This window comes from Podarcis tiliguerta (assembly GCF_965153285.1).
Source record: "Podarcis tiliguerta genome assembly, chromosome: 7".
Taxonomy (NCBI): Eukaryota; Metazoa; Chordata; class Lepidosauria; order Squamata; family Lacertidae; genus Podarcis; species Podarcis tiliguerta.
In genome coordinates this window covers 35207724-35224335 of record NC_139540.1, presented here as the reverse complement: position 1 = coordinate 35224335, position 16612 = coordinate 35207724, and the positions used below count along the sequence as shown (strand labels likewise).

The 16612-nt window shown below is 42.0% G+C and overlaps 1 protein-coding gene across 2 annotated transcripts in view; it reads left to right on the top strand.

Moving 5' to 3' along the window:
- NKAIN3 (sodium/potassium transporting ATPase interacting 3) overlaps positions 1 to 16612 on the top strand; it is a 193994-nt gene that overhangs the window by 89994 nt on the left and 87388 nt on the right. For both annotated transcript variants that reach the window (XM_083451448.1, XM_083451449.1), the window contains exon 3: positions 5378 to 5458. In XM_083451448.1, the coding sequence (XP_083307574.1) occupies positions 5378 to 5458 (81 nt within the window). The remainder of the gene's footprint in view (positions 1 to 5377; positions 5459 to 16612) is intronic.

Below are 16612 nucleotides of genomic sequence, written 5' to 3'. Positions count from 1 at the left end.
AGCAGTCCCAGGGGATATGTCACTCCCTGCCCCCAGCCAGTATTGATGAATGGAGGCAGCTAGTATGTAGCATACCTTCCTACCACCAGAGAGGAGTCCCATGGATGGAGAAGCTCCACCACACTACCCTGCTGTATCCAAGCAGGCAGAAAGCCAACAGGAAGGCCCAATACATTACATTTGACAGCTAAGGGTGGGACACCAGCAGCTTTAGACCCATTTTAAAGTAATTTTTGCAGTCATGAACTAAAACAAGATAAATTCCTTGTTATGCGACAAGAATTCCTTATGGATGTAAAGCCCCACAGATCCTTGGGCTGGCCAGCTACACTAGCCTGGAGCTGATGGAATGAAAAGGGGTGGGGCAAGAAAAACGTAACCCACTTTTCTAGCTGGCATGAACCTCTAGGTTTTGGGATATAGCTGTATATCCACCTTTTTTCTCTTCCCCGCCCCAGCCAACCAATTTGGATAGCTCTGCCCTTCATTTGTTTACCATTTCTGATTTTTATCATGACCTTTTAAATAGACTCAGGAGAGAACCTCCTCCCCAGTGAATCCACTCTTTCTGCAATTCACACTCCCTTCCCCAACCAATTAATTGAGTTTTGGAGGTCATGTGAGACTGCTTTGAATTCCTGCAGACTTTAGTGACTGAGCTGAAGGCAATGAAAGATAGGAATTTAAAAAAATAAATAACAGTGGAGTGCCCATACTTCCACAATTCTAAGCACAGGCCATGTATAACTTTCAGCTGCATAGTTTTCCACTGGAACAAAGAGGAAAGAACAGGGGATCTCTGCAGCTTAACCTATCCAGAAATCAAGCATTCTGAAGCCATCTGAAAAACTAGCTTCCTTCACATACCGCTGACCCCTCGCTGGCTGGAAAGGTTGAATGCTTATTGCTTTCCCCCTGAAAATGTCAGCGTTTGGGATCTCTCTGTAATTTTATCAGTAATGGCTTTTGAGGTATAAAGATCACTACTTCTTTTTTAAAGGATATCTATTGGAGAATTTTTATAAAGCATGCTTTTAAAGTTTATTTCTGTATTGATGATTTGAGTCCTGTAGTTCTTTAAGTATGGTGACACCGCAGAGACCTTCAGAATGAAAGTCTTGATGAAGACTAGCCCTTTGTCGGAGGACCTTAAGGGGGTTTTTTAGGGAGGCATAATTTTCATGTGGTTGGGGGTGCTTTTGAAAAATCAGCTTTACCTTCTCAGCTGGAAAACATCTGAAAAGGTCCTAATTGCCTTCTGTGCATTACCATAAAATTCAACATTCTTTCTCTGCCCCCCACCCCATTGACCCCTGTCCCACCACTGCCCAGTCCTCTCCAGAGTGGGTAGAAATGGGTGCAAATAAGACTGGAAAGGCTTTACCCTTGGACTTCCTAATTACTGTAAGTCATTATACAGAGACATCTTGTCGTAAGTACAGTCTTGGTGAATAGTGTGTTAAGTAGCTGGCATAATACTTGCGCAGGTACAGAATCCCACAAATTAATTCACTCAGCTTCAGAATGGGACCAGTCAGCCTGAATGTCTGATTCCTATTTCTTATACCAAGGCTATAGAAAACTTAAGGATGCTTCGTGTACCGTATATACTCGAGTATAAGCTGACCAGAATATAAGCTGAGGCACCTAATTTTAGGGGGAAAACTGGGAAAACTTATTGACTTGAGTATAAGCCGGTTCACCACACCACAAACCTGGTGGTGGCGGCAGCAGAGGAGGAAGAACAAGCAGCCTGAAAGGGCTGCTTTCGGGCTGCTCGCTCCTCCACCATCGACAGCGGCAGAGGCGGAGGAGGAGGAAGGAGCAGGCGAAAGGGCTCCTTTTGGGCTGCTGCTTCCCTCTCCACTGCCCCCGACAGCAGGAAAGGCGGAGGAGGAGGAAGGAGCAGCCGCTCGTCCTGCCGCTGCCGCCTCTGCTGCTCGCAAGAGCAGGCATAGGAGCCTGGTTGGGAGAGGTACAGCTTTTGCATCTCATTTGGAAACCAAGGCCCCAGCGTCTGGAGGAAGAATGGAGAAGCACACAATGCCAGATGCTTGAAGTCCAGTGTGAAGTTTCCACAGTCTGTGTTGATTTGGGGAGCCATGTCATCAGCTGGTGTTGGTCCACTGTGCTTCATTAAGTCCAGGGTCAACGCAGCCATCTACCAGGAGATTTTGGAGCACTTCATGCTTCCTTCCGCAGACGAGCTTTATGGGGATGCTGACTTCATTTTCCAGCAGGACTTTGGCACCTGCCCACACTGCCAAAAGTACCAAAACATGGTTCACTGCCCATGGGATTACTGTGCTTGATTGGCCAGCAAACTCGCCTGACCTGAACCCCATAGAGAATCTATGGGGCGTTGCCAAGAGAAAGATGAGAGACATGAGACCGAGCAATGCAGAAGAGCTGAAGGCTGTAATTGAAGCTTCCTGGTCTTCCATAACACCTCAGCAGTGCCACAGGCTGATAGCATCCATGCCACGCTGCATTGAGGCAGTAATTGATGCAAAAGGGGCCCAAACCAAGTACTGAGTACATATGCATGCTTCTACTTCTCAGAGGGCCAATATTGCTCTACTTGCAATCCTTGTTTTGCTGATTCCATTTAATAGTCTAAATTTCTGAGATTGTTAATGTGGGGTTTTCATCAGCTGTGCACCATGATCATCACAATTATAACAAATAAAGGCTTGACATATCTCGCTTTGCATGTCGTGAGTCTATCTCATATATTAGTTTCACCTTTTAAGTTGAATTACTGAAATAAATGAACTTTTCCATGATACTCTAATTTTCCAAGTTTCACCTGTAATTATCCTACAAGCACACTTTTGCAAAACTACCTCCCCCCCCCCCAATTTCTTTGTTTGATATATGGCAAAGCTTCAGCTGTTTCAAGAAAGTGCTAGTCAGTTCAAAAAAAAAATTATATTCCTTCCACATTTTCTCATAGCATGGGAGATTCCCAAGCTATTACTGATTAAGGATGATAAGAGTGTATTTGCTCAGTTTTCTCTTAGTACCACTGGTGTTTTACATCTGTGAAGTGATGCTTCACATAGCTAAAATTGGCCAAATATAGTCCAGGGGGTGGGGGAATGAAATAAAATCAATTTACACGTTTCTCCAAGAAATGAAAATAGGACATGTTTTCCTTCCAGGGGAGCACAGAGGGATTTAATATTTGCATAGATAATTTTATGCTACCTAGTGTGCTCCTGCAAAGTCGGAATGTATGTAATATAAATGCCTACAGAGAAAGAGTTAGATTAGGGCGGGAAAGAAACCAAATCTTTTGAGAGTAATAAATGCAATACGTACAAGGAGTGAAACCAGATTACTTAGATTTAAGCCAGCTTGGACAGTGGAGAGCAACAAGAAAGGCAATTCCACACTGAGTTCAAAAATATGTTTGATAAGGCAGAGCTTTTCTGTGGAAAAAGTGATTTTGAGGAATTTTTTGTCCTATTGTCTTGTCCCGTAATTTCCCTGGTCAATCACAAGCCGAGCTAGACTGGGTCAGGGATTATTGTAAAAGGCATTTTGAAGGTGTATGAGCCTGGGGCTGGCATTCTTGGTGCTTTGCTGAAGGCAACGACTGATTGAACAGCTACAAAGACAGTGTGACTGGATAGATTTCTTATCAGCCGCTCCACAGAATTCCACACACTCTGATGCTCCCTGCATAGTCTACAATTGGCATAGTCCTACTATATGAGTTCTTGATTTCCTATCAGATATTTCTGATTTCCTGCCAATCTAGCAGCTCAAAAGCACGAAGTGCAAGTAGATAAATAGGTACTGCTCCAGCGGGAAGTTAAATGGTGTTTCCGTGCGCTGCTCTGGTTCGCCAGAAGCAAATTAGTCATGCTGGCCACATGACCCAGAAGCTGTACGCTGGCTCCCTCGGCCAATAAAGTGAGATGAGCGCCGCAATCCCAGAGTCATCCGTGACTGGACCTAATGGTCAGGGGTCCCTTTACCTTTTAACAAGGCTAAATCCACCTGCTACTTTTTAAATGTCTATCACCACATGTGGAGGGTGGAGTGGGATTGCACCTCTTGGCTGCAAGCTCAAGCCATTGTGCTTCCAACTGGCTTGTGAACAGATTCCTAAATGTACACAGAGTCGCTATGCTTTGGGGGGGGGGGGTAGAGTCCCCAAGTGTATGTTGATTTGGTTCACAGCTTCACTTGAATGTGCAGAGGATGTGATCACTGAGCAGCATGAAGCTCTGTGTTTCATTACATTATGCATTTGGATGTTTTTTTTACCTTGCTTCACTGCTTCTGAACTAGTGCATTTGGATTGTTTGCACCAAACCATTCCTATTATACAACAAAGATTTTCCATTGACAATGCTTTCTGTCCTGCAAATTAACTTTGAATTTTGCAAACCAGCACAAAATAAGATCAAAAGCACTTTTCGATACCTAAGTGCAGCCTGTGTTTTCCAATGATAGTTTCTGTGGTTCCAAGTGTAGCATCCCTCACTTCTACCAAGCATTTTTTTTCACCTGTAACTTCCTCCCTCTAGCCTTCAGGCATATATGTATGGATGGATGCATGTGTGTGTGCCTTGCTACAATAAACACTCATGATATGGCAGGATATAAAAGATACAACCAACCAAAATTCAGGCTCCCCCCTTTTTTTAGTTGCACTTTTATATCTGCACATATGTTCTCCATGTGATTTGAAGTTAGTGTAATCTAATGCTGGCAAATCTTTAGCAAAATTTATCCCAGCATCTGATTCCCAACTTTTCAGGCCATTTAGCAGAATAAGGCTATACAATCAAACCTCGGTTGTCAAACGTAACCCTTTCCAGAAGCCCATTCGGCTTCCAAAATGTTTGACAACTGAGATATGGCTTCCAATTGCTTACAGGAGCTTCCTGCATTCAAGCGGAAGCCACGTCGGATGTTCGGCTTCTGAAAAATGTAAGAAAACTGGAGCATCTACTTCTGGGTTTTCGGCTTTCGGGAGCCGAAACATTCTAAAACGGAGGCATTTGGGATCTGAGGTTTGACTGTATTGCGATTATTTCAGTGCATTTCTATGTATAGATACATTGTGAAGAGGAAAAGGTAGAATACAAAAACTGTAAATCACTCAACGTTTTGGAATTTACTGGTGTCAATAGGTTAATCTAGCACCATAAATAATAAATCTAGCTTTTCCTTGTGTTTCGTTACAGAAGGAAAGAATATTGGATTTGCAATTGGCTACAGTTCTAGGGGCTTTCTGCCAAGAGAAATCTCCTGCTCATGGTTCCCAGAAGTGCTGTACCTATTGATCTTTTTATATTATTGATCTACACCTTGTGTACAGTGTTTTCATCTTCTCTTTTTCTCTTTTTCTCCACCCTAGTACTCGGTATGGACTGCTATCTGGGTCACATGGAATGTTTTCATTATCTGCTTCTATTTGGAAGTAGGTGGGCTTTCTAAGGTAGGTTCCATGTAAATCCTGGTTTTGGGGAGGATAGGACAATGATGTTTTGATAATAACATTACAGAAGGAATATTCTTTTTAAAAAACAAAACCATCAGACATCATTGGGTTGCTTTGCTGATCATTTGCCAGTCTGTCTGTTATAGTAAATGTTTGGGCTGCCTCACCTATTTTTTCTTGTAGAGGGTGATCACTGAGTGCAGCTGGACACGGGAAACATATTAGTTACTAACAGGGCTTTCTTTTCAGCTGGAATTCAACGGAACTCAGTTCTGGCACCTCTCAGGTGGGTGCCATTGTATTATAAGAGAGGTGTTCATTGTGAGTTCTGGCACCTTTTTTTCCTAGAAAAATAGCACTGGTTATTGGTTGCTATGGAATTGCATTTTGCAAATAAGAGTGGGCTAAAAATGTTTTAAATATATAAGTAACATTTTAAATAGTGTAGCATTTTAACACATAACAGCATGAAAACAAGTACCAACAGCTGTTTGGAGCACCATTATGCAAAAACAGCCTAATGCTATTTCATGACTATAATTCTATTTCTATTTCACGATATTAAATAAAAATCACAGATGAGAGCCTACATGTTATTTTGGTTTCCTGGAGAGTTAACAGCAGTATCTTTTACTTTCATAATGTGTAACCGCTAGGGGTACAGGGACCCCACCCCCAAAGCTTTTTTACAAAATCCAAACCATCTCCCATCAGCTCAGTAGTTTGAATAGGCCTCTGAGAATGCCCAATAAAGGAAATAAAGTAGTATTTTAAAGTTAATAATAAACAAACTCGAAAGGAAGTATTAATATAAATCCCAAGAATTATTCTGTCACCCATTCAGTAGCATGGGAGTGGGTGGGCAGGGTGAGTGTGAATGAACCTTTGGCACAGAAGAATTATAATAAAAAGGTAAATGTGTATATATTTACTGAAATCATCAAGTACATGGCATAGTAACAGAGAAGAACTTGTTCTAAGTGGTGTCTAAAGCATTAAAATATCTATGCAAGTTTCTTACACACACAATGTCAGCTGACCTGGTGGGTCCTCTGTTTCTTTTCTTCTGCTCATGTGGTTTCTCCTAATCTTTCTGCTACATCATAGACCCCACAAGCCCTATAGTATTTCATGGTAATAAAGTTCATTCTGGGTTTTCTGACTATTTTAATCATTATACCTAAATAACATCCAGATGTTGTTTTGGTGTATTTGTATTTCTGGTCCTGAAGGTTTATTGTTAGTCTGATCATTTTTTCTACAGCGTTGTGTGTGTTTTTTAAGTCTGTTTTTTTCAAGGTAGACTTTCAAAGTGAAACTTCATTTTCTTTTATTACACCACAGTTTTGATTATAAATTTCATTTTGGAGCAAAAGTCTCCAAGATATCTGAGTTAGCCTTTCTTTCTGATGTTCTTTATTATATTCACCCTTTTCTGTTTCAGACAATTTTGCATGATTTTTGGTTTGTATTGAAAATATAAACTTTTTAGGCAAGATCCAATGTTGAGGGGAGATTTTATGCTTGTTCCATGCATTCACAACCAGAGTTCTGTTTTCAAAAGTTGTCAGAGTTCAATCTGTAGTTTGGCAATAAGGTATGAAAACTTCAAAGTGGGAAAGGTGTTAATATGTGCATGTCTCAAAAGGCCTCTACAGTTCTGATCTAGGCAGAGCAAGTTGCTTACTAGGAACTGTCCATGGTGCTGCAGTAGCCGACCTCCCTTGCTGCCTTGCCCTGTAGGCTCCTCAGTGGAACAAGAACAGACCAGCATGCTAGGTTTTTTTAAAAGATTATTGTTTGTAAATCTCTGCTATTCACTGATAGCTGATGAGTTTTGGAAGAGGTGAGGTTAGGTTTTTACTATTATTTCAAACAAAACAGACTGGTGAGGCTAAGCCAGTGGCTGAGCTAGAAGTTTATATAACCAGACAATGCAGGACCAAGAGTGGTGATCGGAAGAGATGGTTGAGTTTCAGAAGCCTCATTTTCTCCAATCTCAATCATTGCCTCCATTCTCAACCAAGCTCACTATCAGAGATGCTGGCTTGCATCTGTTTCAGTGTTGCAGACTATGATGCTGCTGGGCTAGTGGTGAGTGAGGTCAAAGCAAGAATGGGCATGCTACACCACACACAAACCCACACACATTGCACCCAGCATATCTCCCTACCCACATGCAGTCACTGCACACAGCATGTGGATGCTTAACCCTTCCTGTCCCAGCAGTGACCCCACCCTCCTTAAAACAGCCTCACGCTGCAGTTAGGCATTAGAAAATATCTAACTAGTGGAGAGGCTAACTCAGGAGGGGCTGCTGTGAGCGAGATGGCGAGGCCACATGAGGTGCATCCAGCCCATGGCTCAACTGGTTGCCTATGGTATGGAACAAGAGTCCCTCAAAGTCTTTCTCCACTCCCTGCAAGCTTCAGAATAACTTTTTGTAGGTATGCTTCAATTATACAACTGCATTCCTGAGGACTTAATTAGAAAGCCTTTCCAGATGGTGCCAAAAATAGTTTTGTATTTTCCCAGGTGACATTTACAGTGGTTTCATAGAATTGCATAAAAACAGGATCATAAAACAGCAATATTGTTTTAAGTAGGAAATTCATTTTCTTTTATTATACCACAGTATCCCATTCTGCAACTGCAAGGGAAAGAACTGAGGGTTTCGATGGTGGATAGAAAAACATTGCCTGGATTCAGGATCTATCTGTAGATGGATAGCAGCAGGGGTGAACTTCAGTCTTCCGAAGGCCAAAATTTAACATGGGTTGCTAGTGCCCAGGGCTGTGTGGAGGTGAGGGAGGGTGGGAGGGAAATATGCATGCACATTCAACTGCCTAACAGTGTCTGTGTCACCCAGGAGATTGCAGCCACAGAGATAAGAAAAGAGGAGTCATTCCAATGTCTGGAGAGGTCATTTCTTGGTTCTCATGGAGAAGCCATTTTCAATGAAACCCAGCAACGGAAGTTTACAGCTATATTGAGGCAGCACCAAGTGTTGACATTTTGTGCCCCAAACAATACCCTTGTACCCCCCCACACACATTCCACCACTGCTGCCACCCCATCTGTCACCTTCCATCCTGCTCAATTCACTTACATCATAGTTGTGGCACCTTGGCTTGACACGCAGTATGGTGGAACCAGTCACACTACCCTAAATCTGCCTCTCTTAGCAGTTCTACCTATTGAGAATCAACTGAGAAGTAGTCCTGGGATGAAAGTTTCCCAGAGGCCAGGTATGTTCATGCCCCATCACCAGTCTTTTACCAGGTTGACCAGAAAGGATAGACCTGTTCTGTTGTGCTAGTTACCCTTTCACAGTTTTTACCACCCCACCTCCTGGGAAAAATCTCTGTGGGTACCTATGCCAGCAGAGTGAGAACTCAAAGCAGGGATGTTGCTTTTGAATGCAGCTCTGCCTTACTTCCTTGCTGTTGAGTGTTGTCCAAAACATATTTCAGCCAATCCTAAATACTTTTGTACTATATAAGCATAGAATTGTAGATTTGGAAGGGGCCCCAAGGGTCATCTAGTATAACCCCCTGCAATGCAGGAATCTCAGCTAATGCATACCTGTCAGATTCAACCTCTGCTCAAAAACCTCCAAGGAAGGAGAGTGCACATTTTGCAGATATATCTTACAGTTAAGATAAAGAAAGTATGTGTGATACAATTATCTGCAGCTCCTATTCAAACCCTATTTAAAATGAAATGAATGGCCTTTGTTGGATACTACAATAGATGCCTTTGGCTTTTGTATTCTTTAAAATTCAGGTGGAAACCCACTTGTAAAATGCTTGCTTCTTGAGACTCTTCTCCCATTTGAGGTTGGCACTTAAACAAAACCTCCCTTATTGTGCTCTCTTATAATTGTTAGGGTTGTTGTAAAATTGACCACATAAATATGATGAGTGAGCCCTGAAATGTTTTGAATTTCTTTTATTTATTGAGTGCAGAAGGAGTCTAGTTTAAAAGGAAGGCTCAAGGTTTCTGAAATCAATGATTCTGAGAATTGCCTAAGTGTTGAATGATATGCATGAATAATTTAAGACTGTTTTGTTTAAATGTGCAAAAGTCAAGTTATCCTTGCAGTGCGACACATTGTCAATTGCCAGCAATTTCCTATGTTTTTGAAAACCACAAGCAGCAATTTACAGGAAAGATTAGGGCTGTTACTATACAATGTGTGACATTTTCTTGATTTAAACTGTCATTCTGAAAAGCTGTTAAGAGAGATCTGGAGTTGGAGAGAGCATATAAAGTTTAGTGGATTTTTTATTTTTTTTAAGCTGAGCTTCAGTTTTATTTTTTTGCTTGTTAAAAGCCAAGCGCAGAAGTTGAAGTATGTGTGTATGCAGATTTGCATTTTCAAAGGAAATTGCATGTGGTCTCTTTTGGCATTCATGTGATGTGGCGGTATATGCTACAGCACTGACATTTTACATCTCCTAAGTACAATAACATATTTCTTAAATATCAACACTGTTCTAAGGATATGCCAGAAGTTTGATAGTAAGTGTTTCAGACAGCTGGCACCACAACAATATATACTGCTTTTATCTCAACCTGTCTTTCTAGAAATAATGCTCAGGATTAATTTATTTTTAGGTTATCAAAAATCAACTCCACTTAAACTCATGCAGCACCTTTCTAGTTGCTTTATATGTAAAGACACTAGTCTCGATAATGATTCTTTAAATGGGATCATATACAACAAGCTTTACAATGATTTCTGTAGCCAGATTAGTTTCCAAACTAAATTCTGGGTTTGGTGTTGACTTGCTTCACATAGATCACTCCACATTCTGTCACCAGGCAATGTGTTTTTTGTTTGTTTGAAGGAACTGTTTATTACACAGCACAAAATACACATAGCAGTAACTTGAGGTTATGGCAAAATCAGGTCCACTTGGAATGCACAGAATTCATTCAACTTAAAATTAAAGTAAGTAAAAGTTGAATCATCCAATTTAATTTTAAGCTTGAGTCATGCAATTTCTAGGAAATCACAGTTCAGTGTCAACAGGTTTATAGACCTTTGGCTTTCCAGATGTTGCAAGACAACTCCCATCATGCCTGACTATTGGCCCTGCTTACTGGAACCAATGGTAGTTGAGTCCGACAAAATCTGGAATGGCACGGGCCAGCCACCTACTGCATTTCATTACTAAGAGTTGAAACTCTTTTTCTTAAATTTCATGGTAAATATTGTAGGCATATAAGAGTGAAGTGGATAAAAATTATTGGTGGAATTCAATATAGTATTAAGTGGGGTACCGTATTTTTCGCTCTATAACACGCACCCGACCATAACACGCACGTAGTTTTTAGAGGAGGAAAATCCGTAGGCATGCCACCCGTAGGCATTCCCTCCATAACATGCACAGACATTTCCCCTTACTTTTTAGGAGGAAAAAAGTGAGTGCTATGGTGCAAAAAATACGGTATGTGCAAACAGAATGAAGTCTGCTGGTGTAAGGATGCTTGGAATTGCAGCCCTGTAAGGGATAAACTACAGCTTCCATGATTCTTTGGGGAACATCAGAGAATCATGGCAATGTATGGCATGTACATAGCCACTGAATACATGCTTCATTATCCCTATGGTATAGAATGCAATGGCTGGAGATATAGACCATGACCCTCTGAGATTGATGGTTCCTGCTAGGGGTGGGTCCCTGCAGAACCAGCCATCAAAAAGCTTCTGTACTCTGCTGGGGCAACAGCTCTCCTTGTGAGTGAGAGAAAATGCTCCAGCCAGCACCTGTCACTGTGTTGCATCCAGGATCCTAACTGACCCTGTTTTCCCAGATGTAACACTCTCTTGCCAATAAGTGCCTCTTATTCAGTTGGAAAAAGCAATAATACAGAAGTGGGCCCCCAAAAGGTGAATACACCCACACCCACACACCCCTGCAGTTGACACTTTGCACATCAAAGTGAACTCCAGCTTCTGGAGGATGAAAGATACTTGTTGGCAGGATCATGAGATTCTCACCTGATAAGAAGAGCATTTTTCTGAAATCTAAGAAACCAATACAGTAAAACGTGTCTGTCTCTCTGCTGTTATAAAGTTTACTTAGATAGCCAGCTGAATGCTCCTGCGTCCCTAGAACCCTTTTTGAGCTTGTGTCAAGTCCAACTAACTTCATTGATGCTATATAGAATACAAGCCCTTTCAGTGTATTTCTTTCTCCACTGCAGTATGTACAGCATCCTTGATTTATCAGGCCATCTTATGTAATGTCATGTTTTATTACCTCACTATGACTTCTGAATCAAGGATTTTTGATGACTCCAATTCAAGCCAAAGTGGTGCTTTTAATGCTTGGATATGTAAGCCTAAAGATATTCACATTTCAGAGATTCAGAATTCTCACTGCGTGAAAGATATGGTGTTAAACTGCTATTGGCACTTGGTAAGCAACCGCTCATGAGTTTTGGGTTTGGATAAATTAACACTTAGCAGCTTTATGCAAGCTAGAGAGCCATATAAATCACATTTGCCTCCATGTCTGTCTTGGAGCCAGGATTCAGGCCCAAACGTTGCTTTCAGTGTCCCGAAAGTTTTAAAGTAATAGCTGCTGAGAGTGCTGTCTAACACATGCAGAATGCACGTCCCTAAAACCTGAAAAAGTACAGCCTGCCCCACTGCTGGAATGCGAGACAGAGTTTCCATGTGACCTTCAGAGAAGCTTGAGCTGTGGTATCTCTTTTTTCTTTTTCTGTTGGTGGTCCTCAGTTTTCAGTCTTTTTGTTCACAGGGTCACATGTTCACTACAGTTCAGAAACGATAAAAAAAAACCTGAAGAAAAGGGTGAGAAAACAAAAGAAACAAACAGAAAAAGGCAAAAGATATCATTTCTGTACATGTAGCAACTTGCTTTCCTCTTAGTGTGATATTTGGTCATCGTTGAGCCATAGCATCTTTTTTCAAAAAAGGAATCAATAGGAATTTATTTCTGCAGGATTTATATTCAACAAAAATGGGTGTGGGTATGTTCCATGTAGGGATGAAATATAGATAGGCAGATATCGGGAAATGTTGTCTGAAGGCTAGGTAGAATTTGCCTCCTCAATTACCTTGGGACTCATAACTGCTTCATGATGGGAAGGGATGGCATATTGGAAGTGGAGCTTTCAGTGGGGATTTGTGGGCACTGGAGACTCTAAGGTAGAAATCTCCTGGTTACAGAGGTGGATTTAGAGCAGCATGACTGTTCTGCCACACTGAGCCCCACACCTACAGGGCATCACAGGGCATTGCAACTATGACATAGTGAATTAAGCGGAAGGCAAGAACTAAGGGGGTTCCAAACTTTGGCCTTGCAGAGGGCACCTCTGAAATTTGAAAGACCAAAGTCTGCCCCTGCTGGTTAACATCTAGTCTTTGAAAATGACCCAGTTTTTCTGCCTGTGACTTTTAGAGGTTGAGCACATGACCACCCTTTCTCTATCATAGCTTTGCTTCGTCATTTGCTTGTCCCTCGTCTGTTTTTCCCACCGCACCCCGCCATTTATACCATATGTCTTAAAATTAAAAAGTCTTATAGGCTGTACATTGCTTTTTTCAGGATTGAAAAATACACACACTTTGTATTTTTTGTCCCCTTGTAACATCTTCCTTCTGCAACCATGCTGTTTGCACCCAAATCCAGAGTGAAAATGCCTGGAGTTCTGCTACTTTGCCTCATTGGATAAACATTGCTTTAACACTCCCTTTGATGATCCCAAATGTTTGTTGTTGCCATTCCTCTTTTTATCTGGAAATCCCCAAAGGAAATTCCTTTATTGTACAATCCCTTTGAGCAATATTTTATTTCCCAGGAATAAGGGTGTGGACCAGAACCAGGGAGGGGTGTGGCCTGGGGAGAATCGCAGGGGCTGGGGGAGGGCCAGGGGGCTGGGGGAGGCTGCATTTGACCCTCAAGTCTGAGTTTTCCCACCTCTGTTTTAATGCCTTCTTTAACATCTTTACTCTGTGTTTTATTGTTAAAATAGAACCATGGTAAAACTCAGCATATGGTGTGAAATAAATGTTACTTATGATATTTTATATGTTCACAAAAATGATAATAATCTGACGTACAGGAATGTAATAGCACATTCCTTCCTGTCAGAAGCAAGGGGGAAAGCCATATATAAGTAACAGCAGAGAAATTGCCACTACTCTCGTCTGGAGTGATATGCTATTAGATGCTTATCGTGTGCCTTAAAAAGGATATATTTAAGTGACAATCATTCCTAACAGCTGAGTGCTCATTTCATTGGCTTGGCAGTTGCTATCCTATTTTATGAAACGTTAATACCCTCCTTTTTTAAAAGATTGTATTACCAAGCAGCCATACGTCAACTCGTTCTGATAACTGCGGGGCTAAGGGCCTCTTATAACCAGCTCAGCATGTGGTAGTAAAGATAGATAGATGATAGATAGATAGATGATAGATAGATAGATAGATGATAGATATAGGGACAGATAGATGTAAAGGACAGCAAGTCCATGCCAGGTTCTCCAGCATGTCAGATTGAAAGTGGCCAAGTACATGCACGGAACTCCTCCCAGATCAAGTTTCAGCACACACATTTGCAGTGATCTGCCCAAAGGAAATATAGACTACATAGCTCTTTCTTTAGAATGAAAACAACAAGCTCACAAGTTGCCACTGATTCTGCCCAGTGAATTTGCCACACCATTGATTTTTACTAAACTTGGAGAAAGTGCTGCAACTGCAAATAGGAATTACGGTAGCTGGCTTTTCCCTGCTACATGGCAAGGTTCCATCCTGTTTTCAGGTTTTTCTGTTATCACCATGTGTTGAATTAGGTGTGTATCAAATTACAGCTTTTTTTTTTTTATCTCACTGTCCACTATGCCAGAAACAAATGTGATTAATTATGCAATTATTCACGTAATCATTTAATAACTACTGTCCCTGATGGATATGCTCTACTTCCTCAGTCAGCAGCAGAATGCTTTCTAAATACTAGTTGCTGGAAACCACAAGATATATAAAAGTTTATATCCAATGCAAAATATATTTTTATAATACACCTGAATAAAAGAAATACTTTCAAAATTGAGGAAAGAGGAGAAAAGTAAAAAAAGAAAAAGGAGCGAGGGAGAAAAGGAAGATGAAAAGACTTCTGATTCTCCATCTGTCAGCTAAATATAGTAACTTGTTCACTCCTTGACAGCCAACTATCCTATTTTCTATAAGCCAATATTTTTTCAATCTTTAGATCCACATATTACAAGTTCATTTTCTCTTTCACACAAAAAGTCCATATGCAGGTTCCAATCCTTAATAAATGTCAAAAAGATTTTTCTCTGATTAAGCATGTTAACTTTTACATCTCAGCTAAGTCCAATAATTTTATCAAGCATTCCTCCATAGTAGGTAGGGCTGTATCTTTCCATCTTTGTGCATACGACAATGTCGCTGCCACTCCTGTTTCTGTTTGAGAATTCTCCAACATCCCTAACTGTAAGCTACCTGAGAAGGGCTGGCCAAAGTTGTACGGGGTCTTTTACATGCTGGCCCAAATGAGGTGGTAGAACCAACGGTGCCTTGCTGTGACTTCTTTGTAAAGCATTTTGAGGATATAATTGCTTGCATCCACCAAGACCTTGACTCTGCTGTTATAGCAGATGAATCTCATGGGGTGTCCAGAGCACAGTCTAGTCCTGTTGTGTTGGATGAGTTTCAGTTGGTAAAGCTCAAGGATGTGGACAAGGTGCTCGGATCAGTTAGGGCAACCACTTGCGCTCTAGACCCTTGCCCCTCTTGGCTGATGAAAACCAGCAGGGAGGGAACAGCTGACTGGACCAGGCAGGTGACCAATGCCTCTTTATGAGAGGGGGTGGTCCCTGCCTGTTCGAAGGAGGCAGTGGTAAAACCACTCCTTAAGAATTCGGAAAACCTAACTGACTACTGGCCAGTTGCTAATCTCCCTTTCCTGAGCAAGGGTCTGGAGCGAATGATAATAGACCAGATCCAGGCACTGTTGAAAGAAACTGATTTTCTGGATCCATTTCAATCGTGCTTTAGGCCCAGTTTTGGCACAGAAACTGCTTTGGTTGCCCTGTATGATGACCTCTGTCAAGAGAGAGACAAGGGAAACTTCCCTGTAAATTCTCCTTGACCTCTCATTGGTTTTCGATACCATTAACCATGGTATCCTCCTGGAACAAGTGTCAGAACTAGAGGTGGGTGGCACCACTTTGCGGTGTTTCCAGTCCTACTTGGATGGTCATTCCCAGATGGTGTTGCTTGGGGAATGCTTTTCAGCCCCATGGAACCTTCAGTGTGGGGTTCTGCAGGGCTCAGTCCTATCCCCTACGTTGTTTAACATCTACATGAAACAGCTGGGTGGGGTTATTGGGATGTTTGGAGTATGTTGTCAGCAGTATGCTGATGACACTCAGCTCTATTTCTCCTTTACATCTGCAGGTAATGGACTGGATGAGAGCCAACAAACTGAAATTCAATCCAGATAAGACTGAGGCGCTGTTAGTGGGTGGTTCCCTAGACAGGATGGGTGGGAGGTTGCCTGCTCTTGGTGGGGTTACACTTCCTCTGAAGGAGCAGGTTTGTAGCTTGGGGGTACTCCTGTATCCTTTGCTGTCACTTGAGGCTCAGGTGGCCTCAGTGGGCCAGAGTGCCTTCCATCAGCTTTGGCTGGTGGCCCAGCTACGCCCCTATCTGTACAGGGACAGCCTAACTACTGTTGTCTGTGCTCTGGTAACCTCAAGGTTAGATTACTGCAATGCATTATACGTAGGGCTGCATCTGAAGACAGTTTGGAAACTTCAGCTAGTGCAGAATTCAGCAGCCTGGTTGCTCACCAGAGCAAGACGGTTTGAGCATATTACACCAATCCTGGTCCGACTGCGCTGGCTACCAGTTAGCTTCCAGGCTCAATTCACAGTGCTGGTTTTGACCTCTAAAGCCTTAAATGGCTCAGGACTACAATACCTCAAGGACTGCCTCTTTCCATATGAACCTACCCAGACCCTGAGATCATCTTCTGAGGCCCTTCTTTGTGTGCCTCCTCCTCAAGAGATCAGAGGGTGGCAACGTGAGAACGTTGGGTGGGGTCTTTTCTGTAGTGGCTCCCCGTCTGTGGAATGCTCTCCCC